Consider the following 27,700-nt stretch of genomic DNA (forward strand, 5'->3'; position numbering starts at 1 on the left):
CAGGCAGGCGTGCGAGGATGCAGCGTGCCTCACACGCTGTTCGGAGGTCCAGAATCCCGGACGTAGTAACGCTCCTGTACAGGAGCGCCGACCCGGAAGTGAAGCGCCGAAGCACCACGTGACTTCCGGGTCGCCGAACAGCACGCACAGGAGGGGGAGACACCGGAGAGCTCAGGGAGGCCTCCGGGAGGGAATCACTGGTCCGCTTTACCCACGCAAGTCGACGCAGGAGGACCAGGAATGCGGTCCTAGAATCCGGAGGAGACAGGAGCAGAAACGGAGGAGGAAGCCCGGGGCCCGACCACCACTGCCCGGCACAAGATTAAGGTACCACTGCCAGAGCCGGCCGCGCAGCGTACCAGGAACCTCTCCATGCCCCATGGGGAACAGGAAAGACACTGGTTAATGGGAGGTGGGAGGGGCTTTTAACCTCTTGTGCTTCCTGTCCCCCATTAGGATATGGAGACAACCTCCTGGGCTGTCGTGGAAGGCAACTAGAGAAAACAAACATATGCTTGTCTTGCAATAACCCAATGTGCTGGTTCTGAGAAATTAAGCTTTGAAGCCACATGTAAATAAGCCTGGAAGTGCATTGGGGGCGTATGAAGGTACCATGACTACATGGACACTCCCCCGCAGTGCAGTTCCTACCTGATCTGTATGAGGCTTCAAATCTTCATTTTTACTACACATGAAAAATAGTTTACCTTGGCTATAGCAACCAATCAGTAGTAATGGGAAGAACTATACAAAGTGTCTCCTCAGAGAGGAAGAGTACTAGAACTCTAGTGCCACCTATAGGAAGCAGCAATCCTAACAGTCCATATCAAATCTCTAACAAGCCTTGTTACATGACTTAAAGTACCTTCACACTCAGCGACGCTGCAGCGATACCGACAACGATGTCGATCGCTGCAGCGTCGCTGTTTGGTCGCTGGAGAGCTGTCACACAGACAGCTCTCCAGCGACCAACGATGCCGGTAACCAGGGTAAACATCGAGTTACTAAGCGCAGGGCCGCGCTTAGTAACCCGATGTTTACCCTGGTTACCATCGTAAAAGTAAAAAAAAAAAAACACTACATACTTACCTTCCGCTGTCTGTCCCCGGCGCTGTGCTTTCCTGCACTGACTGTGAGCACAGCGGCCGGAAAGCAGAGCGGTGACGTCACCGCTGTGCTTTCCGGCTGGCCGGCGCTCACAGCCAGTGCAGAGAAGCACAGCGCCGGGGACAGACAGCGGAAGGTAAGTATGTAGTGTTTTTTTTTTTTACTTTTACGCTGGTAACCAGGGTAAACATCGGGTTACTAAGCGCAGCCCTGCGCTTAGTAACCCGATGTTTACCCTGGTTACCAGTGAAGACATCGCTGAATCGGCGTCACACACGCCGATTCAGCGATGTCTGCAGGGAGTCCAGCGACGAAATAAAGTGCTGGACTTTCTGCAGCGACCAACGACATCACAGCAGGATCCTGATCGCTGCTGCCTGTCAAACTGAACGATATCGCTAGCCAGGACGCTGCAACGTCACGGATCGCTAGCGATATCGTTCAGTGTGACGGTACCTTTAGGATAAAAGCCCAAACCTCAATTTGCAGACAATGCACTAATGAGGGGCAGTACCCTTAAACACAAAGTGTGAGGTCTGGTTTGGCTGGGTGAGAGACATCTGACCGGGAAAACAAGAGGTAACATTTCAAGCCAACCTTGCATGCATTTATCAATGGTCATTTCCTTTGAATAACATTCACTCTGCGGATTGTCTCTGAAGAGACAATTTGCATATTTCCCAGAGGAGAATTGTGACTTAAAAGTCTCCTCACCTTGGCATGTCACTCTCTGCTAGGTGAAACGTTACCCCCTTGGTCCTATGAAAGAACTGTAACTAGACTTTGTACTACACCTTTTAGAACATTGAATTTCAATGTCACTTTTAGCCAGTATTATACAATACGCAGCATGAATGTTATTCAAAGGAAATGACCATTGAAAAATGCATGCAAGGTTGGTGGATTCAAGGAATAGTCTGCAATGAACACATGGCAGAGACAGACACATTAGTAGATGCCAGCTATGTAGAATGGAAATATGTGGTAGGCTCAACACAGTCAAGAAATGACAATGTGTCTGAAGTTATCCCATACACAGCGAAGACGCAGTGCTAGAGTTTACATTACAGATTTATGTGCCGATAGAACACGTCTTACCCTACAATAACCTAGTAAATTATAGGAATTAATATAGATTCAGATAGAGCTATACCAGACGGTACATAAGCAGGGAAGGGGAAGGGGAGATGTAACAGTAGACTCCGTGACATTCCCAATAAGGCTTTGAGAATACAATCTGTTTCATAGATTATATACAGTGTGTACATATAATGTATACATGCTAACTATCTTTTTGTTAATTAAATTCTACATGCGGATATATATTCTACATTACTTACACTGCATATACAACACACACAGATTGGAATGTGTTGAAGCTGGTGACTGACCAAGAAAAATGTAAGCTGTAGATGGGAGAGAGAGACCTGTGCAGTCTCCTGAATGGAGACTGCACGGGTCCGCTAGAAAAGCTGAGCAATCTGTGTTGGAGCTGCAGATTACGGCGTGGAAGCTGCTGTCTGGTCAGTGTGAACTGTGCATGGAATTGAACACTTCAGCTGGAGCTCAGGCTGAAGGTGACACAGAGGGTGGTAGAACCGTACCCCATATGTCTATAAAGTTTGCTGTGTGTGAAAGGAAAGTAATCTGTTCGTGTAAGCCAGCATTGACATATGTGTCTGCTGAATGAATCGTTTGTCGTTATAGCCTTGTGCCCAGAAGAAGCCATATTTGGCTTTGAATCCCTTGAAGTTTTAAGAAGGCACTAAAACTGCCCATGTATGGACCAAACCGCATTACCTGTGTGAATGCTACCTAATGCTTGCCCGAGATTGTGAATTCCTGCAATATATTATATATAGACACGCATACACCATGTTTTTTGGACTATGAGACTTTTTTAGCTCTGGACCATAATACAAGCTGTACCTAAGGATCAGTACACTATTGAAAATGCAATATACTCAAAGTTGCTTAGCTGTTCGTAGTGATTAGTTTGATTTGTCAATGAAAAGACTTTGATGCTTTTGGTTCGTCATCAGGTCTCAATATTTGCACTCCACGGTTTATGCCTTAACCATAATGAGAAAGAGCCCAGGAAATGTTTTTCATCTATTATTTGGATGGTCAGTTATGTCCATTTATTGTGACCAATACTACTGAAGATCAGCGACTTACGAGTGCCCTGTTGCTGGGATGAAGTATATACAGCAGTGGACCCGGGAATCAGGAATCCTCTTCTTGCGATTGATGTTCAGCTCCTCTTGTAGATACTTCTCATACTGATCATTAATGAACTTCATTATGGGCAGCCAGCTATCAGAGTAAATCAAAGGACAATTTAGCTACAACACATTACATACAGAATATACAGACACAATCACGAACGTTCATTTCAAATGCCAAGGGAAGGAAGCAAAAATGGGATAAACCCAAACAACAACTGCTCGCCAAGTCACAGAATTACTTTGCCCTGTTCTGAAGCTCCATCATTCTAAAATCAAAGCTGCATTCTCAATGCTGTTAGCTTCTGAGCTGAAATCTACCAGCTTCCTCTCCTGATGCCAGACTTGTACACTGACTTTACAATAGGCCCTGTACTGATTACAGACAGGCACAAAGCCCTATATTAAAGGTTATGTGTATGTCAACATGCTTGTTTAGGGTCTCAATTAGTAACCAGCAGAATTAAGAATGCAGCTCTGGACTTGTGATCACTATTATAGAAGTATAGCACAGTAATGACTACTTTGTTCTACTGTCAATGTCGATATTTTAAAAATGATTTAAAAAAAACAAAACAAAAAAAAAAACATCCATTACCAATTTTCGTTATTTATGTGGTCCCCAAATCCAGGAGTGTCAATAACGGTCAGTTTCATCCGCACACCTTTCTCTTCAACGTCTGAAAGAAAAAAAAAAAAAAAAAAAGGTATATTAATTTAGGATCAAGTTTATATGTGCAAGTGTGCAAGAAAATTAGATGGCCTGACTCCTGGCAACTGTGTCCAGTCTAAGGCCTAGTACAAACAGTCCGGTACTGGCAGCGCTTTGGATGCAGCACATGTTCGCTGCGTCCAAAGCGCTGCCGTCTAGGTCAGATGAATCCGCATGTGATCACTGAAGCGTGTGGATTCACAGCATCCAATATATTCTGTCGGGGAAATTTCTCTTGCGGAGACTAGCGTCTCCGTAAAAGAAATGGACATGCTGCGGTATGGAAAGACATTCCGCATGTCCGTCCCCATGGCTTAGCTGCGAGAATCTCTGGACGCATAGTGGGCATGGGATTTCAAGAAATTCCATCCACTATTCTGTAACATCTGGACACTGTGGGTTTGATGCGGCATTAAGTACGCAGCGTCCAACCTGCAGCAATTACTGATCATGGGCACGTATCCTTAAAGCTTTCTGCTTATCTCACTCCTTACCCAACTATTCCACACCTGCACCACCTCTGATCATCCCAACTGCACCACCCGATAACCCTACATTACATTGTTCTTTATGAACCCCATTACCCACAATCCAATCCAAATCTTACCATGAGTGATACTTTTAATTTCTATAGTTTTCGGGATTCGTTCCTCGGCTGTGGGTTGCACAGATTTCCTGCTGACCTTGGATTTGAAGAGAGTGTTTATTAATGTGGACTTTCCTAGACCACTCTGACCTGGGAACAATCATAAAAATAAATTAATTGTATATATTTACCAAGCCAGTCTAAACCCGCATTTCATTTTTTAGTTTTTTTCGTCAAAGCAAAAAAAAGGTAGAAAAATATAGACGAGAACTGCTAACTGATGCAGCGCTCTCCTTCACTCTCCAAGCAGACAGTCCCAGGATAGTTTCAAGAGCAGAACTAGATGTATCCCGATAGTGCCCTATATCTCTGTCACTGAGAAACTGTTCTCAGGGCTACTGCAAGCTTAGGAAATAATATGCAATCTGCCTGCAGCCCAATACAGCTAAAGAGAAGTAGTGATTTTAAGCAGAAACCCTGGCCGCCATGTCAACCCTTCGTACCCCACCATCATGTCCCTGGGACTGCGATGCAGACAGACATGCATCGGCAACCAGTTTATTTAAATGCCACTGTCAGTGATTGGAAATAGCATATATATGGTTACGGTAAACTAGAAATTATCAAAAGCCATCTGTAGTGTCTGCTGTTACGGCAAGATGTCGGCTGTGTATTCACAGCTAGCATCTGCCGGGTACAGTTCCCTTAGTTCGCTTACTAGGATGTCAGAAAAGGGTTTATAGATGCTGCTTTTAAAAAAAGCCACACAAACGCATATAAGCAACTCCGAATATAGAGTTACAGGCAAAGTTTAACAATGTTTTTTTCTAGTACAAAATTAGATCATGATCATTTTAGCATTTACTGTTCATTTGCCTCTGTCAAATTGTCATCTCTTTAACAAGTTTCGCAGAAACCAAAAAGGTAAACTATAATTTTGTCAGGACGTTTATTAGAATAACAGATTTACTATTAGTTTTTGAAAAAATTAGCAACCAATGTTGCTGCAATTCGAGTTGTCATTAAAGTGGATGTCCCAACTTCTTCTAATGTGTCAAAAATCGCAAAGCTCTTGTAAAAAGTAGCAACTTTGCAATTTACCTCCAATTAAAAAAGATTGTCAAGAAGCAAAAAAAGAAAAAAAATTATGGATACTCCCCTTCCATGACGGTGGGGCAGCTATTCCCAGCGTGATTGTTGTGCCACGTGGCCTCCAACTGTGTTACCCGACCGCTGCAGCCGATGTCATATTACCCCACCGGGAATAGCAGTGGCGACATTACTAGAAGAATGTCGCAGCTTCAGGAGGAGATTGTTTTTCTTTACTATCTGCCCCCGAAGTGATTAAGGAAAAGTTTTATAGTTTACTTCTTGTAGCCTAGATTACAGCATTGGAGGAGCACACCGATCTGGTCAGCTACTGAGCTGCACTCGCAAGCCGAATAGCAAAGGCAAAGTCATCAAAGGCATGGAAGATCACACAGTTCAGACTAGCGACATGACAGCCCCCTACCAAGAAGCAAGAAAAAAGCCTGGAAGCAAGGAAGCAGTGTGCTCCTGAAGACAGAAGATTAAACAACCCCTTCAAATTGTCGCAAAGAAAAAAAATCCAGTATCTATGTACATAAAATTAAACAGTTTTGATTTACTAGTATACTGCAATATAGTGGAATACCCTCATTAAACAGGATCTGTATCGTTTCCTAAAAGGTCTGTCCTAGAAAAGACATCATTGATGAAATACCAACGTTCTAATATCTTCTGTACCTTTACTCAATTATTGATCTGAGAAATGCATGAATGAATTAACAAATGTGTGTTACCATTTCTCACGTCATCATTTCAGACTGTCAAGACCCCTTATAGACCGGACAGATAATAATACCCAGTTGTCAGTTTGTACATATATTTCCAGCACGAATGGAAGAGAAAATGCAAAATCTGAGATGTAAGAAATACTACATTATTTCCCCCTACCCAGGAATGATGCAAATATTTAATAAAACATTGGTTTTATTACAATTGCGCCATTAAAGTTTTCTAATGATAGCGTGTACCCACATAGTAGCTGTAACCTATGAGAGAACACGGCAGCGTGGCTATTCCTTGCAGCGCCAACACACCGAATGGTGCCCATTACAATCAATAGACAGTCTGTAAATTGCATGGTCATGCTGGGTCTTCCAACACAATTCTTCGTAGCCATTCTTTTGCCTGCTTAGTTGATTGAACTAAAAAGGCATTTTCTACACCAGACAATCCCTTTATGTTATTAAAAGCTCCCCATCAGTATTTCCATAATTTGTACCAGTAAGTCAAGGGCACTGTCAAAGGCATTGACCTTCAGTCAGGCAATCATATGGTCGACAATACAGAAAAATTACTGTACCTCTAAGGTCACAGCTGAGGAATCCTCTAGACCTGCATTGATCTCAGGTCGAAAAGAGCTGGAATTTTACTTATTTGTGCCTCAATTTTCACTAAGGCAGATTTCTGTGAATACCAGCACAAGTCAACCATATTCTACACTGAACCTACTGCGGAGTACAGTCATTGGTACAAGTGCATCATATTCAACCAAAGCAACATTTCTAGGTACATACCAACCACCATGATGTTCAGCTCAAAACCTTGCTTCATGGCCTTTTTCCTCATCTGTTCCAAAATGGCATCTATTCCCACGTAACCAAAATCTGTAGCAGGCTTTTCACCCACTCCCCTGGTAGGAAGAGGCTGCTTAACCCCCGCATCCCTGATCATGTCGGTCATGGTGACGGCGTATGGTTGGACGTCCTCAATAACTGTGGACATAAATAGAAAACATGATTGTTACCTCTAGAACAAGTTGTATGTGTTGCCTCAGTACCATCTGTGCCACATGTAGCTTCTTATCAGTAGTACATTAGTTTGCAAGGTGCCCAGTGTGTTGGTAACCAAGGGAGGAGGATGTTGGCTACTAAGTGCACAAACAGTTTGGTGGCAACAAAGAATAATACAACAGCACATAACACCTAGGCTGTACAAATCTCAGGAGCACCACACGCTTATGATCCGCGGTAAATATTACAGGACTAGATGGTGGCCTGATACTAACGCATCGGGTATTCTAGAATATATATTCTAGATGTATTCACAGCTAGCATCTGCCGGGTACGGTTCCCTTAGTTCGCTTACTAGTTATGTCAGAAAGGGGTTTATAGATGCTGCTTTTAAAAAAAGCAGCACAAACGCATATAAGCAACTCTGAATATAGAGTTACAGGCAAAGTTTAACAATATATATAGCGCCACGTAGCATACAGCACAGCCACGTAGTATATAACAGCCCACGTAATATATAGCACAACCCACGTAATATATAGCACAGGCTACGCAGTATACAACAAAGGCCACGTAGTATATAACATAGCCCGTGTAGTATATAGCACAGCCCACGTAACACAAATAGCCACGCAGTATATAGCACAGGCCACGCAGTATATAGCACAGGCCACGCAGTATATAGCACAGGCCACGCAGTATATAGCACAGGCCACGCAGTATATAGCACAGGCCACGCAGTATATAGCACAGGCCACGCAGTATATAGCACAGGCCACGCAGTATATAGCACAGGCCACGCAGTATATAGCACAGGCCACGCAGTATATAGCACAGGCCACGTAGTATATAGCACAGGCCACGTAGTATATAACACAGGCCACGTAATATATAACACAGGCCACGTAATATATAACACAGGCCATGCAGTATATAGCAGTGTGGGCACCATATCACTGTTAAAAAAATAAAAAATAGTTATATACTCACCTCCGGCGTCCAGCAAAGCTGTGCCGATGCGGGCGTGAGACCGCTAAGTCATCTGGGTAATTTCGCAATGCATCAATGGGAACGGAAGCTGGCGGCAGCATCGCGCACATCGGTGAACGTCGGTAGGTAAGAATAGAACAATTTTTTATTTTTTTTTTTAAATAATTTTTAACATTACTGTATATCGTTTTACTATTGATGCTGCATAGGCAGCATCAATAGCAATAAGTTGGTCTGGGATGGGGCGACACTGGCGCTGACAGCGGGGAGTAGGGAGGGGCCAATTCGCAGCCGGACTAAGCCGGTCGCTGATCAGCGACGCGGGATTTCCGTTACAGACAGACGGAAGTACCCCTTAGACGATTATATAGATTAAGGATGCTTTTTATTGCATGGAAGGATCATTAATCCAGTATGTATGTGACCTAAAAGTTCTCTGATCAGGAATAACAGGACACACTCAGCAAGATCTGTTGAAAGAACATTTTTGGTATCAACATTTAGCCTGGGGAATACTTTACCTTCATGCCAGAGGAAAGTGAAATCAAACGCACATCTCAGTATAATGTATGTCCTTTAGAAATCCCTAACTGTACAGGTAGCTACATTCTAACAACGGATACAAGCGACTTTACTTTTATAGGAATATTCCCATAAACTAATTTTAATCAATAGATCTTTAAATAATAAGTTCCACAATTGGATGTATAAATAAAATGTTCCCGTGCCGAGATAATCTTATAACTGTGCCCCTGCTGTGTACTGTGTAATGGCTGTGTCTGACCGTACAGGAACATGATCTGATCATACCACAGCTGCTGGGCGGGAGAGGAAGCAAAAGAGTATACTGATAACACAACATGGGATCACACCTTATTCTTTCTGTGAGTTAAAACACTGTTTAAAAACAGGCAGGGAAATGTTTTACCTCACAAAAAGTATCAGCTGTGATCTCCTGCTGTCCTGTCTGTATACTGTTTTGCTTCCTCCCCTGCCCAGGAGCTGTGGTATGATCAGACCATGTCCCTGTACGGTCAGACACAGCCATTACACAGTACACGGCAGGAGCACAGTTATAAGATTATTTCAGCACAGGAACATTTTTTTAAACACATCCAATTGTGGAAATTATTATTCCAAGATCTATTAAAATGTACTTTGGGAAAACTCCTTTAAGAGATACATTTTATACAGGTTACATTTTATGTAAAGGCACCCAACTGATCTAGAATACAAAATTGGAGTAAGCAAATAGAATAGTGCAAAAACCGTACAGTCATGATCTGGTGTGCACACTGAAAGAGCCCTGCTGGACCTTAAACACGTACGTTATGGCCCCTCCAACCTTCACTGAAAAGTGAAACTATATTTCTCATGTCATCCTACCTGGTATCATCTATTTGCCGCTCACTGCCTCCTCTGCTCAGATCAGCATTCCGTTCCTCCTGGCTCTAATATGGTTGCCGCAGAGGCCATCTTAGATGTAGTAGGACCAGAACAGCAATCTCAGGAGGGGAAAATATTCGGCTCCAGGTGGGGTGGCTATTTGTGTCTAGGAAAGCTTGGTGATGAGATGCTGACCATCCCAAGTACTGGGCTGAGATCTAGCATCACCAGAATCCTAAATGGCACTCATTATGTAAAGACTCAACCTCTCTCCCATATTATTGCTTAGCGACCTAAATGGACAACACATTTAGTAGCTTCCATGGATAAAGATATTTGTTGGCAATTTTCCCCCCACAACAGCCAAATGGGCCATTTAAAAACATTTTATTGGAAATATATCCGAGGCGCAAAGCCCATTTTCTTGTGAGCTTTCTGTTGATGGCCTCTATAGGACAACCCTATCTGAATATGATCACATACACTGCAGTCCATGAATGAACAATGTGCCAGCTGCCCTACATAAACCACAACATGCCATTCCCCAGATTTTGTCCTTAAGGTTTCATGCACCAAGCACACCCCGGCTGGCCCTGTGTTACCAGAGAGGGCAGAAGGGAAATTTTAAACATAAAGTAATAGGGCATCAGAGGACAATGAAGAGGAGAAATAGTCAAGCTCTGGAGCAAAGGAAGCACAGAGCATGAGTCAGGTAGGAAATGTGGAGACTCAGGAGAGGGGTGGTGAAATGGAGGACAGCACAATCTGGAAGCAATGTATATTTAAAAAGGTGGAAAAAAAAAAAGAGGGGGTAGAAGTAGTTGGCAGGCTGAGCTGAGACCTTTGTTCATGTGCCTATGTTAAGAACTGGGGGCAATCCCAAAATATAGTATAACAATGGTTAGAACTATGAGGGATTAATGTTCTACACACCATTGTACCTACGTAGGCCAGAAAGCATATACATTTGCGTGACTGCAACCCCCTCTTCACTTCCTATACTACTTTTTTAAGACGATATTGTGGTTAAAACAACTGAAGTGCAACAAATCGAGGGCGGTCCTAGGTAAAACAGTACAGGAAACGGCACTTCATCGGCATATGAACGGACGTAGCTAGAGATGCAATGACTTTCACAAAGCATGCCTGCAGCAGGGGCAAACAATTCACTATGAAAAAGGTCTGATCTCACACTAGTCCAGAATTAAATTATTTGGTAAACCCCTTGGGCATAGCTCAAAGGATTTCCATTACTAAAATGTTGCAAAAGGTCATTCAATCATGTATCAGATTTCCAGTTCTAGAAATTTCTTAGCAGTGCCAATGGAGTTACACCGCTGTACCTGGTAATCCTTGGCGATCTTCTCACATGTATCCAGGACCTGTCAGAAGATCAATTTCACTTTGATTTCCAGCTGCAAACCCCTTCTTATTCTGTAATATGGTATTAAAAATGAAGCCCGCCATTAGTTCTCACCTTTCAACAAAGGTGCCAACTACAAGCTAAGCTAATAAGCGCAACACATCTGAAGTCACGTTTAATGGTGATGAATGTGATCTCCTTGGATACACGTCCATGCTGCCAAAGTTCTTTCAGGATCTAATAATCTGCCCAAACCTACAGGAAACATCATTCATGACTGGTGACATCTGCCCCAGAATAGCTTAACTATTTCAACTACAGATGCCTGTAGCAAACCAAGCTCTAAGTGCGAGCCCAGACGTAAATTTATTTTAGTGACCGGTACTCCAATGTCAAAATGGTTGGCAAACGCTGCTCATGATTTATTATATTAGCAATCATACAGCCACAGGACTACAAGAGTCTTCAAGAACGTCATGCATTTCGTTTGGAGAAATAAAATAATCAGGACACCTAATCCTCTCCGACTTGGACAGATGAGTTTTTTTTGGGCCAATGTCAAGAAGCTGTTGTCTAAAAGATCTTGCTATACCCAGTATTGGCGGCCTCCTAACAATATCCTTAAAAAAAACAACCTACAATCTGTGCTACCATGTCCTACAAAACTAGATCACTGAACAAGAGGTGAAATTAGAGGAGACTTGACTGCCCTTATGAAAGCAGCAGAAGAAGAACGGCTCAGAGCCCTGACCACTACCTGTTTTTGCAAACCGCAAGAAGATTGTTCTGTGATCATCGCTCCTGCAGAGGTTACACGTGACCTTGACTCCTAAAGACAGACATTAACCCGCCATAATGTTATGCTATATGCATGCATACTTTGGTTATACAGTGCATAAACTTTGATTTTTTTTTTCTTGCTAAACAAACAAAATTGCATTCAGATAAATGACAGAGCTGCGGTATCCAGCGTGACCAAAACGGCAATGCCTTGGCGCGTCCCTTCTAAGCAGACTGAAACTGGCACTGACATATCCAAGAATCCTTCCACTCTACAAAGCTCTTCGCCTCTCTTATGTATCCCTGTTCGTAACGAATCACTCAATGATCAGCTTCAAGAACTCGAATTCTCTGAAACCATTTTAATAAGGCCCATTGTATCCTTAAAAAAAAAATTATGATCTCAAAATTTAGAATATTGAAGGATTATGATCTGTACAAACAGAATAAACACTTGTATCCTATCCCTCTCCAAGCACCTAGTTAGCATTGCTACTTGAATTTCAGCAGACCTGAGGGATGGACAGTAAGTCAGAGCTGTGGGCAATCCCTAATAGCCCAGCAGTAAAATGACACAGTTACATGACTGTACAATGTACTGGATATTACTGACGATCCTGTATGGAGGCAGTGGTGAGAGCGGAACAGAAAGTCATTTAATATGGCAGAGAGTGTGCGGGCTCAGGAGGGTGTGTGTACACCTCTCTGCCATCTCGTGCATCTTGCCTGACAGACAGATGAGATGTTAAGAGCTTCCTGTTTATGTTAAGACTACAGAGAGAAGGAGGCAGCGCATGTTATCTCCCTATGGGGGGCCGAGGAGGGGTGATGCCCCTCTTACTGGCCTTACACTGGTCTCTCTCTAAAGCACACAATGTCCTGTGCTGTACGGGCCTATAACCACATCAAGCCTTCAGTTACTTGCTGCAAAATGACCTGTAAGGCCGTGTGCCCACGTTGCGTTTTTAATGCGTTTCCGCTGCATTTTTTGCCGCAGCGGAAACGCCTAAAAATGCATTCCCATGCAATCCTGTGGGATTCTGCAGTTGCTGTGCCCATGCTGCTGATTTTCCCGCTGTGGAATCGCGTAGCAGTAAAATCCGAAGCATGTTCATTATTTCTGCGGAATCGTGGCGATTCCGCCGCCATAGGATTGCATTGAAACGCTCACTTTACACATTTGGCTATGCCCACCATGCGTAAAGTGAGCGTTTCATGTGCGGATGGTACCCAGGATTTGGAGGAGAAGAGACTCTCTTCCAGGCCCTTGGGAACCATATTCCTGTAATAAAAGAAAATAATTAAAATAAAAAATAGGGATATACTTACCTTCTGATGGCCCCCGTAGTCCTCCCGCCTCTCAGTGGTGCACGCGGCAGCTTCCGTTCTCAGGGATGCATTGCGCGAATCACCTGAGATGACGACGCGGTCACGCGACCGTGACATCACAAAGTTCCTTCGCGCAAAGCATCCCTGGGAACGGAAAGTACCGGGAGCGCCGCTGAGGAGATCGGGGGCCATCGGGAGGCGAGAATAACCATATTTAATTTTTTTTTAGCATTCTCCCTTTTACTATTGATGCTGCATGGGCAGCATCAATAGTAAAAAGTTGGTCACAATTGTCAAGCACTATGCCTGACAAGTGTGACAAAACTGTCAATCACTTTTCCAAGCGATGCTACAGATCGCTAAAAACGCTTGCAAAACGCTTGTGTTTTGCGGGAAAATGCATGCGAATTCTGCATGCATTTTACCCGCGGCAGGGAGTTGCGGAAATGCTGCGGACACTTCCGCAGCATTGGCACATAATCTTGATATGTGCACATTAAGGCTACCATACACACACTATGTATTCAGGAATTGCACACATCCCAATTCCCCAATACACATACAACCATAATAATAAAAAGAAAAAAAAAATTGCAATCTGCTGACTGGCAAATTAAATTAAAATTAACTGATCAGCAGAGTCCCTCACATAGGCTGAAAACCACTTAAGACAGGAAGGACAAGTCAATGCCATGCATGATTTTCTAAGCATATTGTGGTACAAGTATGAATGTGTTACTTTCTTTTCCTAGTCAGTGAAAAGAGGGAGACACAAAAGCGCAAATAGGGTCTTATCAAACGTTACACAAAGTTGCCCACCAAGAAAACTACTCACCTGGTGAGATTAAAGGAAGGACATATATTAATGGCGGCTGCTGCAGATCCACAGGTCAGTGCAGGACCTGATTGAAGCACACACTTAGATAGGAGAAAAAAGGATCATCCCTGCGCTGCCGCAAGAAGAATTTAAAAAATTGTAGAGGTTTTCAACGTGGTTTATTCTACGCGTTTCAGGGTTCAGGTGACCCCTTCATCAGGACATACCACAAATATTGTACCAATACAATACGGTACAATATTTGTGGTATGTCCTGATGAAGGGGTCACCTGAACCCTGAAACACGTAGAATAAACCACGTTGAAAACCTCTACAATTTTTGAAATTCTTCTTGCGGCAGCGTGGGGATGATCCTTTTTTCTCCTATCTACGTGTGTACTTTCTTTTCCTGACATTCGGTCGTACTATAAACAATTGTACTTATAAAATGTGCTTTTGAGGAATAATTTTGAAGCCATTCCACCTTTAAATTTTACATAGAAAATTGATTTTCTTCATTTTACAGATTCCATGAGAATAATTGTGGGATGCAGTATTGCATGTAATATGACAGAGGCATGGGCTCATACTTGCCTATAACTTGTCAGTCTAAATATCATGTAAATAAAAAATTCGGAGACACAAAACAGAAATTGGCATAAGGGCCGCGGTGCTTATTTATGGTTACCTAAAGTAAATTCAAATAATAATACATTTTAATCAAATATTTAATACTAGATGGTGGCCCGATTCTAACGCATCAGGTATTCTAGAATATGCATGTCCACGTAGTATACTGCCCAGCCACGTAGTATACTGCCCAGCCACGTAGTATACTGCCCAGACACGTAGTATACTGCCCAGACACGTAGTATACTGCCCAGACACGTAGTATACTGCCCAGACACGTAGTATACTGCCCAGACACGTAGTATACTGCCCAGACACGTAGTATACTGCCCAGACACGTAGTATACTGCCCAGACACGTAGTATACTGCCCAGACACGTAGTATACTGCCCAGACACGTAGTATACTGCCCAGTCACGTAGTATACTGCCCAGTCACGTAGTATACTGCCCAGTCACGTAGTATACTGCCCAGTCACGTAGTATGCACCATATCCCTGTTAAAAAAAAGAATTAAAATTAAAAATAGTTACATACTCACCTTCCGGAGCCTCCCAATCGAAGCGGCCGGTTACCGATGGTCCTCGCGCGCTCCGGTTCCATTGCGGTCTCGCGAGATGATGATGTAGCGGTCTAGTGAGACCGCTACGTCATCATCTCGCGAGATCGCAGCATGGACCGGTTACCGGAGCATCGCGAGTGGGAAAGGCCTGTTGTGGATCCGAGGGGCCGACGGACGGCGAGTATAACACAATTTTTTATTTTTTTTATTATTTTTAACATTAGATCTTATTACTATTCATGCTGCATAGGCCGCATGAATAGTGAAAAGTTGGTCACACAGGGTTAATAGCAGTGTTAACCGAGTGCGTTACACCGTGGTCAACGTTGCCGTTAACCCTGTGTGAGTGCTGACCGGAGGGGAATATGCGGATGACGGGCACTGACTGCGGGGAGGAAGGAGCGGCCATTTTCTTCCGGACTGTGCCCGTCGCCGATTTGCCGCGGCAAAACAGCCACAACCAATCAGCGACTTGGATTTCCATGACAGACAGAGGCCGCAACCAATGAATATCTGTGACAGACAGAAGTGACCCTTAGACAATTATATAGTAGATAGCAAAAATTACCTCCTTACATTAAAATCCTGTCCACCCAGCATTAGCTGGGTGACCCCCTCAAAAGAAACACTGCAACAAGAAAACAAATAACAATTAAAATAGGGCGGGTGGGTGGGAGATGCTTCAGTGTAGAAATCTTCAGTCAGACAACTCTACAGCCAGAAAGCAGACGTTTAAATTGATGCCAATTTCCCGCCTAAACTGACAACTGCCAATCAAAGTCCTGTTACCAAAATCTGCCTCATCACATGACATACTGAAGAATCATCTAGAAGGTTACCACCACTTACTGAAAGAACTTTATCAAAAGGGGGGGGGTGGTGAAAAAGGAACTGATAGATGGAATGTACCTCATTATTATAAATGAATAACATGTAATGAAGGCAAAATGATCTCAAGAACCCCTTTGATGATATATTACAGGGGCTCACATTCTGCTCTAGGTGCTATGAAGAAAAGGGGGCCGCACAATGAACCACACAGTGGCACAGGAGCCGACAGACAAAAGAGGGCCCCTGTGCATAAACAGTATGTGGCCCTATAAGATGTAACAGTTCATCATAATACACAATTTCACCTGCTTTGGATGCACCTCTGTCAACCCCTGCAGTGGCACAGAGTTCCTATGCATCCCAAATAGAGGCCATATAAGATACATGTGCCATTGTACAGGTTACATGCATAAGGTAGTAGATTTACTAAAAGCGCTGACATTTGTGAGGGTCATTAAAAGGGATGTATGAAGGACAAGGTGTAGATAAAGGCAGGGTGTCATCTCATCCAACATTTCTTTACATCAGCTTAATAGGGTAAACCATTAGTTAATATGGTTGGAAGAAGACATGGGTCCCATCAAGGGCAACTGTGGGATGATGGGAAACGATAAAGGGATTGGGGTAAATATACAACCCCGACACATTATCCAGCCCACCCCAAAGAGATAACTGGACCCAAGCCTCGATCCACTGGGCTAAACAGTCATAAACTTATTTTATTTTGGAAATTGATCCATTCATTTGCCAGATGGAGGGAGAGCCCTCATGTCTTTTGAGGGGGTTTTACATGAAACCGATTTTGACCATAATTTTGTATGGGCCATTTACATGAACAAGTTCATCATGTCCTCTCAAAAGACGACTTGCTATCCAGTAGCTGCTTCATATACAAAAACAGCATATTCTTCTAAAAGGCCAGACAAATTTAACTCAATACAAGAGTCAACAGGGCCGCAGCATTGAAAGATGCCCAACATGGAGCTACTGAGGTAAAAAACAAAAAACAAACAAAACTTTTCTGCTTATGTGCAAATATGTTCCATGAGGTGATATACTGGGCGGTCTCCTGTGGTAACTTTTTCGTTTCCCATGACCAGATAATCTGACCTGGCCGAGCTACAGTAATGATGGTTGCAAGTACCGTACTTCAGTTTTATTTGCTCACGTAGTGTCAAGAAATGACACTTGACAATGGCAAACAGTACAGTTCTTAACCCATAGCTGTTTCCACACCATCTTCCCTGACAAACCAACAAAAAAAAAAAAATCTTGATTATTGCATACCCTAAACTCTATACAAGTCATAGGTGCAATTGCAGAGTCAAGGGTTAAATAGTCAGATTTATTTTTTTTTTATTCCCAGCCCAGAAATAAGTTTCATCTTGTTCTCCTGCAAACCGATCGCAGCCTGCAGGACAGTGATCTGCAGTTACATCAAGTTCCTGCCAAATCCCCATGTCCTCAGGCCAACGCCTTGATATGAGGTAGATAAGTGACAATACACCTTCATTACAGAACAGTCACAACCATTAAATAAACCTAACGTTTCCATCACAAAGATTTATCCGCTAATCTAGTGTATGAGGTGAGTGATTAATGGAAGCAGCCTCTTATAGTAATAAGTGTATCGTACATTCATGGAGAAAGAGGAGACAATGCCATGGTGACATCAGTGCTGAAAATTCTAAATACACTGCAGGATTATTTTAAGCTCTAAAAAGAAAAAAAACCACACTAGTTGAGAAGGATGCAGGATTAGTACAGTTCAGGGTAATCGCCATGTAAACTGCCATAACAGTAAGGGTATGTTCACGCCATTTTTGTGGGTCAAAAAAACTGAGTTTTCTAGTGAAAACTGCTTCAAGAAACTCTCCTCTATTGGGGAGTTTTTGGATGAGTTTTTAAATTTAACGAATATGGCTAAATAGAGCTGTAAGGGGCGCAATAAGTGACAAAAAGAAAGCATTTAGAGAATTAAAGGAAGTAGGTAGTGATGAGGCATTAAATAAATACAGAAAATTAAATAAATTCTGTAAAATGCAAATCAAGGCAGCAAAGATTGAGACAGAGACTCATTGCCAGAGAGAGTAAAAATAATCCCAAAATATTCTTTAACTACATAAATAGTAAGAAACTAAAAAATGATAGTGTTGGCCCCCTTAAATATAGTCTGGGTGAAATGGTGGATGAGGAAAAAGCCTTTTTTTCATCAGTATTTACACAAGAAAATCCCATGGCAGACAATATGATCAGTGATAACAAAAATTCCCCATTAAATGTCACCTGCTTAACCCAGCAGGAAGTACGGCGGCGTCTAAAAATCACTAAAATTGACAAATCTCCGGGCCCGGAAGGGATGCACCCCCGAGTACTGCAGGAATTAAGTACAGTCATTGATAGACCATTATTTTTAATCTTTAAAGACTCGATAATAACAGGGTCTGTACCACAGGACTGGCGTATAGCAAATGTGGTGCCAATATTCAAAAAGGGAACAAAAACTGAACTCGGTAATTATAGGCCAGTAAGCTTAACCTCTACTGTGGGTAAAATTCTGGAGGGCATTCTAAGGGATGCTATACTGGAGTATCTGAAGAGGAATAACCTCATGACCCAATACCAACATGGGTTTACTAGGGACCGTTCTTGTCAGACTAATTTGATCAATTTCTATGAAGAGGTAAGTTCCGGACTGGACCAAGGGAACCCAGTGGACGTAGTGTATATGGACTTTTCAAAAGCTTTTGATACGGTGCCACACAAAAGGTTGATACATAAAATGAGAGTAATGGGGATAGGTGAAAATACGTGTAAGTGGGTTAAGAGCTGGCTCAGGGATAGGAAACAAAGGGTGGTTATTAATGGAGCACACTCGGACTGGGTCACGGTTAGCAGTGGGGTACCACAGGGGTCAGTATTGGGCCCTCTTTTTTTAACATATTTATTAATGATCTTGTAGGGGGACTACAGAGTGGAATTTCAATATTTGCAGATGACACTAAACTCTGCAGGGTAATCAATACAGAGGAGGACAATTCTATATTACAGGATAATAATAATCTTTATTTTTTATATAGCGCTAACATATTCCGCAGCGCTTTACATTTAATTTATGTAAACTAGAAGCTTGGGCTGATAAATGGCAAATGAGCTTTAATGGGGATAAATGTAAGGTCATGCACTTGGGTAGAAGTAATAAGATGTATAACTATGTGATTAATTCTAAAACTCAGGGCAAAACCGTCAATGAAAAAGACCTGGGTGTATGGGTGGATGACAAACTTAAATTCAGTGGCCAGTGTCAGGCAGCTGCTACAAAGGCAAATAAAATAATGGGATGCATTAAAAGAGGCATAGATGCTCATGAGGAGAATATAATTTTACCTCTATACAAGTCACTAGTTCGACCACACTTAGAATACTGTGCACAGTTCTGGTCTCCGGTGTATAAGAAAGACATAGCTGAACTGGAGTGGGTGCAGAGAAGAGCGACCAAGGTTATTAGAGGACTGGGGGGTCTGCAATACCAAGACAGGTTATTACACTTGGGGCCATTTATTTTTGAAAAACGAAGGCTAAGGGGTGATCTTATTTTAATGTATAAATATATGAGGGGACAGTACAAAGACCTTTCTGATGATCTTTTTAATCATAGACCTGAGACAGGGACAAGGGGGCATCCTCTACGTCTGGAAGAAAGAAGGTTTAAGCATAATAACAGACATGGATTCTTTACTGTAAGAGCAGTGAGACTATGGAACTCTCTGCCGTATGATGTTGTAATGAGTGATTCATTACAAAAATTTAAGAGGGGACTGGATGCCTTTCTTGAAAAGTATAATGGTACAGGGTATATATACTAGATTCCTTGAAAGGGCGTTGATCCGGGGAGCTAGTCTGATTGCCGTATGTGGAGTCGGGAAGGAATTTTTTTCCCCAGTGTGAAGCTCTTTGCCACATGGGGTTTTTTTTTTTTGCCTTCCTCTGGATCAACATGTTAGGGCATGTTAGGTTAGGCTATGGGTTGAACTAGATGGACTTATAGTCTTCCTTCAACCTTAATAATAACTTTTTTTTCCATAAAGAAACACTCCCAATTTAAGGGCTTAACCATTACTGTAAGTGTATTAAAATCCTCACCGATCGCCATTTTCTCTGGTGCCCAGTAGAGCTCTGGTCCTCTTCCGAGTCCCATGACTCAAGTTAAGGCTCTCGGGATCACACAAGGCTCTTACAATCTCAGTCTGTGGAGCGTCAGAAGTAGGTTTTATAGGGTTACATTACAATAGCGACTCCTGGCTCATACATAGACCGTAATGTGATCTGGCAAATCGGAATAGGCGTTATGTGAGCCAGAAAAGGACAGGAGCAGCTGTGCAAACCGGAGAAAATTGCGATTTACTACATTCGAGTATCTGCCCCCAGCAGTCGTATACACCCAAAAATGATGGACAGCAGAGCACAGGTTGTTATCATCAATGGCACCGTTGGCTCATACACCCAAATCCAGTATAGGGGGAGAGTTTAGACGAGGGACAAAACTCCGTGTGAAAGCACCTTAAGCATTTTTGTTGTTTTTCATTTTTTTTTGTGAAGCTTCTCCCAGTTTTGGAAGTCATTTTGTATCCAAATCCGGCTTTTTCTCCACAACAGTATCACGGACCTGCCTGTTGTGTTCCTTAGTCTTCATGATGCTCTCTGTGCTTCAAACAGAACCCTGAGACCATCACAGAGCAGGTGCATTTATACGGAGACTTGATTACACACAGGTGGATCATATTTATCATCATTAGGCATTTAGGACAACACTGGATCATTCAGAGATCCACAATGAACTTCTGCAGTGAGTTTGCTGCACTGAAAGTAAAGGGGCCGAATAATATTGCACGCCCCACTTTTCAGTTTTTGAATTTCCACAAACATTTCAAATAACCAATAAATTTCGTTCAACTTCACAATTGTGTTCCACTTGTTGTTGATTCTTCACCAAACATGTACATTTGGTATCTTTATGTTTGAAGCATGATATGTGGGAAAAGGTTGAAAAGTTCCAGGGAGCTGAATACTTTCGCAAGGCACTGTACGTATGCGAGACTGTTGCGTTTTACTGCAGGTCTGGACATATTGAAGCAATTAAGTTGAAAATCCCCTAAATGTACCGGTACTTCTTGATATTGCACAAGATTATAGCACTATGGGACTGTAGACTGCCCGATACTAAACACTAATAATAGAAATTATTTTATCACTGAACTAATAGAAGATGGAGTGTGAACATGGCTGGTTACACAACAAGTTTACATTAACAGCTTAGATCCTGCTCTGATGGCAAATAGGAAAACAAGTTTACTCTTTACTAAGAAAGAGTCACATAAAAGAGTCTTAGTGCTGAAGGCACCCAAGTACCAGGCCGTGAGCAGCACCCATTAAAGAGCAACAATAGTGACCTTTCCTTATCCTGCGCCAGCTGGTCCAGGAGAGGATGTGGGGCTGTGCTGGGGGAGGAAGGGAAGGAGAGGCTTGCCCTAGGGAAGGAAGAATAAAAGAGGTCCTTGGGGGGGGTAGAAGGGACACACCAGGGAGGTTTAGCACTTCCTTATACAGGCCTGTGAAACTTATTTAAATGCAACCATGTGTTCTGAGGTACCAGTTGTATACATATATATATAGGCTCCTACATACCAGACGTAGAGGGGAAGAAAAAGAAAAGCTGCAGAACAGCATGTGGGGGGACCGAAAGCAGCGAAGTGATCCTGATGGTCTCCACATAATGAAGTCCAGGTATATTATAGACTATAGCAGAAGCTTCTTGTTAGGGCCGGTTTATGAAATCGGATTTTTGGTCAACATTTCCTTTGTAGATTTTGGTTATAAACAGGACTAGAAAGGCAGATGGGAAGCTTTAGTAAAGAAACGACTCCACTATAAACTAATCTCAAAGTAAAAAGCAATACAGATTCAATCGCCAATGACAATGATGGACTACAGAAGACCACTTCTCTATAGGATTGATTCATTTTTATATCCAGTCAATTATTTTCATAGCAAAAACAATCACGTGAAAGTGAGCGACCCTCCATCCCCATATTAAATGTGGGGAGTGCTGTGCAGAGCCCTTTGCCAAGTGTGGGACGGACCACCTATGAGAATGCTGATCTGCCCATCTCATAACAGAGGGACAGTGGGAGGCATGGTCCAGACTTTCCACGGCGCTCCCCATGTATCTCCATTTTGGAAATTAGAGACCGAAGCCCCGGCAGCAGAGAAGTTATAGTGACTATGAATTGGAAATGTATATATTTACAATTTAGCTAGGGTTGGAAGATCACGTTAAAGTGGTTACCTCATAACAGACATTGATTCCATAAGCCAGAAATTTAGGCATTCATAGAATATGAACTAAAAATCTAGAAGGTGCAGAAATCACAAGTGGGAACGATATATACCTCCAGAACCGGGGTCTCACCATCTCCAATTCCAGCCCACGTCCGACAACCAGTGACTGGAGAAGTGTCTCCATTCATGGCCATGCGAGCTCACAGTTATGGAGGAAGGCGCGAATTCCAGAGATGGGACCACTTTTGATGGATATACAATGAGTGTCTCTCAAGAGACAGACACCTATATTCTGTTAAATTACCTCCCATTATTATGGATCACATCAAATATGGAAGTCAACATCTAACTGTGCAAGAATCTGTGCATACAAGACCACTGTGCATATGCCTTCGACTCTCTCCACTCCTGAATAAGAGGTACAGGTCTACTTTATTGGTAAAACGCTAGACTCTTAGGCTCCAATTCATTATTTTTTGCAACATTCCCGGGATAACAGTTTAAAAAGTTATATTTTTGTGCAACATGTCATTGCACAAAAACTTTGTGAGCGCTCGTTATTTTTAATTTATTTATTTTTTAAACATGGGTGGAGTTTAGTCAAAAAGGAGCAACAACTAGCACGTCCAACAAGTTTATCATAATTTACCCACAGAGTTGGCATAAATTCCAACAAAGTGACTGGAGAACATTTCTTATGTTGCCGCAGTCAGCTGAGGAATATGCCCAGCTTGTTACCAGGCACATACCTCTATAACTTTTGGACATATTACTGCAATGTGCGTCAGTGTGGTGATGTACAGCACCATATTATAGAGATATTCTACCTTAGGAATCTGACAGAATAGAGTACTGCATGCCTTCATATGGTCACAGGCTTCTATAACGGGGTCCAGCATGGTCACAGGCTTCTATAACGGGGTCCAGCATGGTCACAGGCTTCTATAACGGGGTCCAGCATTGTCACAGGCTTCTATAACGGGGTCCAGCATTGTCACAGGCTTCTATAACGGGGTCCAGCATAGTCACAGGCTTCTATAAAGGGGTCCAGCATGGTCACAGGCTTCTATAACGGGGTCCAGCATGGTCACAGGCTTCTATAACGGGGTCCAGCATGGTCACAGGCTTCTATAACGGGGTCCAGCATGGTCACAGGCTTCTATAACGGGGTCCAGCATTGTCACAGGCTTCTATAACGGGGTCCAGCATAGTCACAGGCTTCTATAAAGGGGTCCAGCATGGTCACAGGCTTCTATAACGGGGTCCAGCATGGTCACAGGCTTCTATAACGGGGTCCAGCATGGTCACAGGCTTCTATAACGGGGTCCAGCATGGTCACAGGCTTCTATAACGGGGTCCAGCATGGTCACAGGCTTCTATAACGGGGTCCAGCATTGTCACAGGCTTCTATAACGGGGTCCAGCATAGTCACAGGCTTCTATAAAGGGGTCCAGCATGGTCACAGGCTTCTATAACGGGGTCCAGCATGGTCACAGGCTTCTATAACGGGGTCCAGCATGGTCACAGGCTTCTATAACGGGTCCAGCATGGTCACAGGCTTCTATAACGGGGTCCAGCATGGTCACAGGCTTCTATAACTGGGTCCAGCATGGTCACAGGCTTCTATAACGGGGTCCAGCATGGTCACAGGCTTCTATAACGGGGTCCAGCATGGTCACAGACGTCTAGGAATGTCATATTACAGATGCATGAACTTGGCATTAGCAAGAATCATTATCTTGTGCATAAAAACTGCTGACTAAACCAACTCTGCCTCTTTCACACTTCCGTTTTTTAGAATCACTCACAATCCGTAGTTTTTAGAAAAAAAATGGATCCAGCAAATGTTGCTGCTGGATCCGTTTTTTTCCCATAGACTTGTATTAGCGACGGATTGTGACAGATGGCTTTCCGTTTCATCCGTCGTTTGACGGATCCGTCGGACGGAGACAACGCACATACTAACGTTTTTTGTGTACGTCGAAAAGACACACAGCGATGGATCCTGCGGCATCCATCATTGGCTATAATGGAAGCCTATGGGTGCAGGATAAATCGCTGTCCTCAGAAGATGGGTTCCAGTGACAGATGCCGTTTGTTTTGCAACCGAGCATGCCCGGAACCCATTTTTCCTTTCTGGAAAATATCTCTCTCTTTAAATTCCGGCTGCAACTATTTCAACGGATCCATAAAAAAAAACGGATCCAGTGCATCCGTTTTTTTTTTGTTTTTTTTTACAGTCAGCACAGGATCAGTCTTTTCAACACTTTGACGGATTGTGACTAATTCTAAAAAAACAGATGTGTGAAAGAGGCCTTACCAGACAGTTATGTCACTAGTTCAGGACCATGTTGCTTTTTGTTTTTTTCACAAAACAACAAAGTAAGACCTTCCAGGTTTAACTGAAAATACAGGCGTGACTAGGTGCTACAAATGTGTCTTGCTGCAACATCGGCTAACTGAAGTCATTGTGAAACTACTTTTCTAACTGAAGTTTCAGTGTGTTGATAAAGAAGTGGTAAGTTTGTAGTCTGAGACTTCTAAACGGAAAGTTGTATAAGCCTGTTCCACGAGAGCAGTATGTCAGGCATTCATAACGTTTGAATTATCCTTAGGATATAGACATCGGCAAACAAGGAAACATATTACCGTATATGCACGTCACAATTGGCTGCTGGTGGAAAGAAATATTCTACTCAACCAACAGAAGACGAGAAAATGGATAACTCCATGTGTTGGTCTTCGAGGTCCTACAAACCTTAACAGAACGCAAAAGTTATTGCTGAGGGCCAAGAAATAATTAAAAGGTTATAGTTATCCTAAATTTGCCTCCATGTGCCCTTAAAGATGTTAAAGATGTTATACAACCAACTGTATTGTTACCTTCTGACCACAACTTATCGCCACTCTCCCGACAGAACAAGGTCAAGATCTTCTACTTTCACGTCTGATTAGAAGTGCAATCTTCCCAGCGTTAAATAAATACATGTACTTTATTCTGGCATCTTAAGCAGTAGATTGAGTTTTTAAATAAAAAAAATAAAATGTTTTATATATTTTGGGCTTGTGTATATACACACACGTCCATCACTGACAAAAAAAAACCTGTAGGGTTTGCCATGATGGACTTTTCCAACCAATCGTTTATTGTGTCCCCTTGAGATGTGCCGTCAGCAGGAGCCAATTCTTAAGAGAAAACATGTCAATGTGGGTTGCCAGTGCTGATATCTCCAAGCCAAAGCCTTCATCCGGCATGATATGATTATTGGCAGCTTAGGCCTCTTTCACACTTCAGTCTTTTGGCGTCAGTTTGAATCCGCCGTTTTCATCAAATAGCGGATCCGCCATTTTTTTTTTTGGGCGGATCCGCTATTTTCCCATAGACTTGCATTAGCGACGGATTGTGGCGGATGGTCGTCCGTTCCATCCGCCATGTGACGGATCCGTTGAAATTTGGCAGACGTCATCTAGACATTGACGGACATGGCAACGTTTTTTGTCTGTGCCGAAAGGGCGGTTCATGACGGATCCGTCGCGTCCGCCATTTCCTAGAATGGCCGCCTATGGGCGACGGATCCGTCGCGACCGTCATTCGGCGGATCAGTCACCCCAATCCGCTTTTTCAATTGAGCATGCTCCAAAAAGTAGATACTTTTCCCAGATACACGGATGCGTCAAAAAACCGGATCTGTTAGAACCGTTTTCTCAACAATTGTGATGGATCCGTCGATCCGTCATGACGTCGGAGCAGACTGACGCCAAACAACTGAAGCGTGAAAGAAGCCTTAGGCCCCATTCACACATCAGTTTTTTGCCATCGGTCACAATCCGTTGGCTCGACGGATCGGTCGCAGATTGTGAAAAACTGATGCGACTGATTTGTTTTTTTTCAATGGATCCAACTAGCGGATCTGGCTAATTGGATCCTAAATAAATCGGAGGATACTCAAAAAAAAAACGAATCCGTCGCCGGATTCTGTCATTTGACGGAGCCAGCGCCCATAGGCTTCCATTCGAGCAAACGACGGACGGCGTCGGTTCCGTCACCGTCCGATTTTTCGACTTACACAAAAAACGTTACTTTGTCCGTTGTCTCCGGCCTCTGGACAAACAATAAACGATGAATGAAAGGTGAGGCCATCTGTCACAATCCGTTGCTAATACAAGTCTATGAGAAAAAGATGGATCTGGCAAACGACGAATGAAACGTGAGGCCATCCGTCGCAATGTCGCTAAAACAAGTCTATGAGAAAAAAAAAAAACAGATCCGGTGGCATCAGTCGCTGGATTCGTTTTTTTTCAAAATTCGACGGATTGCAACTGATAGCAAAAAACTGATGTGTGAAAGGGGCCTTAAAGGGGTTGTGCGTTTTCACTCAAAATTGATCTACAGGCAGTAATGCATCAGAATAACCCAATAATCAAAGCAGACAAAAAAAAAATCTTGTATCCAGAATATTATGTGTTGAATGTAGTTAAATACTACAAGCCATTGACAATCAGAGCAGGACAGCATGACCTGGAAGAGGTTACACAATAGGCTGCTTGGGAGGATGTGTGCCTTTTTGGCAGATTGCAGAGATTAACCAGGAGAGAATCTGAGAATGGTGGGGAGAAGAAGAGGAGGGGGTGAAGAGGGTGAGGTCTGTGTCTTCTCTCTCTGAACAGGAAGCTGCCACAGACCTCAGATGTAGGGTGAGGAGGAAAGGGATCCATATCATTTACCATTCTCATCCATCGGAGGGGAGATACAGGCAAGCAACTGAGGTCACTTGGAGCCCATTGCTAATTAGCGTGCAGAGAAGCGCTCCATGCTCTGCAGTATAGGTGCCATGGAGGTGCGAGACTACTCACAATAGCGCTGGCTGCCATATTACTGAATGGGGATGCGATGCCATAGCCAAATAATGACGGCTTGGTAGAAAGCGCGATCCTAAAGGGGACAAATGTACAGATGTTCCAGATATTACAATGCTGATTAATCACATTCTTTCCAACAAAGGTTATTGCACTGGGACTATATAGAGGGAATCCAGCGACACCCAAATTCGGGGGTTACAATTCCCAAGAAGTGGTGCTCTGAGATTTATGACAGATCAGATTCCATGCAAATTGCACAAACAATCTTTTAACTGTGTAGGATGAACATATTTTCCCACATCACTAAGGCCACCTGCCGCAGAATTATACCCGGCTGGACTGGCAGTGGTCTCATTAGAATTCAT

The 27,700-nt window shown here is 43.0% G+C and overlaps 1 protein-coding gene across 5 annotated transcripts in view; it reads right to left on the bottom strand.

Moving 5' to 3' along the window:
- SEPTIN9 (septin 9) overlaps positions 1 to 27,700 on the bottom strand; it is a 417,355-nt gene that overhangs the window by 26,535 nt on the left and 363,120 nt on the right. For all 5 annotated transcript variants that reach the window (XR_011318413.1, XM_069752121.1, XM_069752123.1 and 2 more), the window contains 4 exons: positions 7,234 to 7,431; positions 4,652 to 4,780; positions 3,931 to 4,012; positions 3,286 to 3,423 (listed from right to left, as the gene is read on the bottom strand). Coding sequence is in view for 4 of the 5 variants with exons in the window: in XM_069752121.1 (XP_069608222.1) it covers positions 3,286 to 3,423; positions 3,931 to 4,012; positions 4,652 to 4,780; positions 7,234 to 7,431 (547 nt within the window). In the remaining variant the exon portion in view is untranslated. The remainder of the gene's footprint in view (positions 1 to 3,285; positions 3,424 to 3,930; positions 4,013 to 4,651; positions 4,781 to 7,233; positions 7,432 to 27,700) is intronic.

The sequence above is a fragment of the Ranitomeya imitator genome, chromosome 2 (genome assembly GCF_032444005.1).
Source record: "Ranitomeya imitator isolate aRanImi1 chromosome 2, aRanImi1.pri, whole genome shotgun sequence".
Lineage (NCBI taxonomy): Eukaryota > Metazoa > Chordata > Amphibia > Anura > Dendrobatidae > Ranitomeya > Ranitomeya imitator.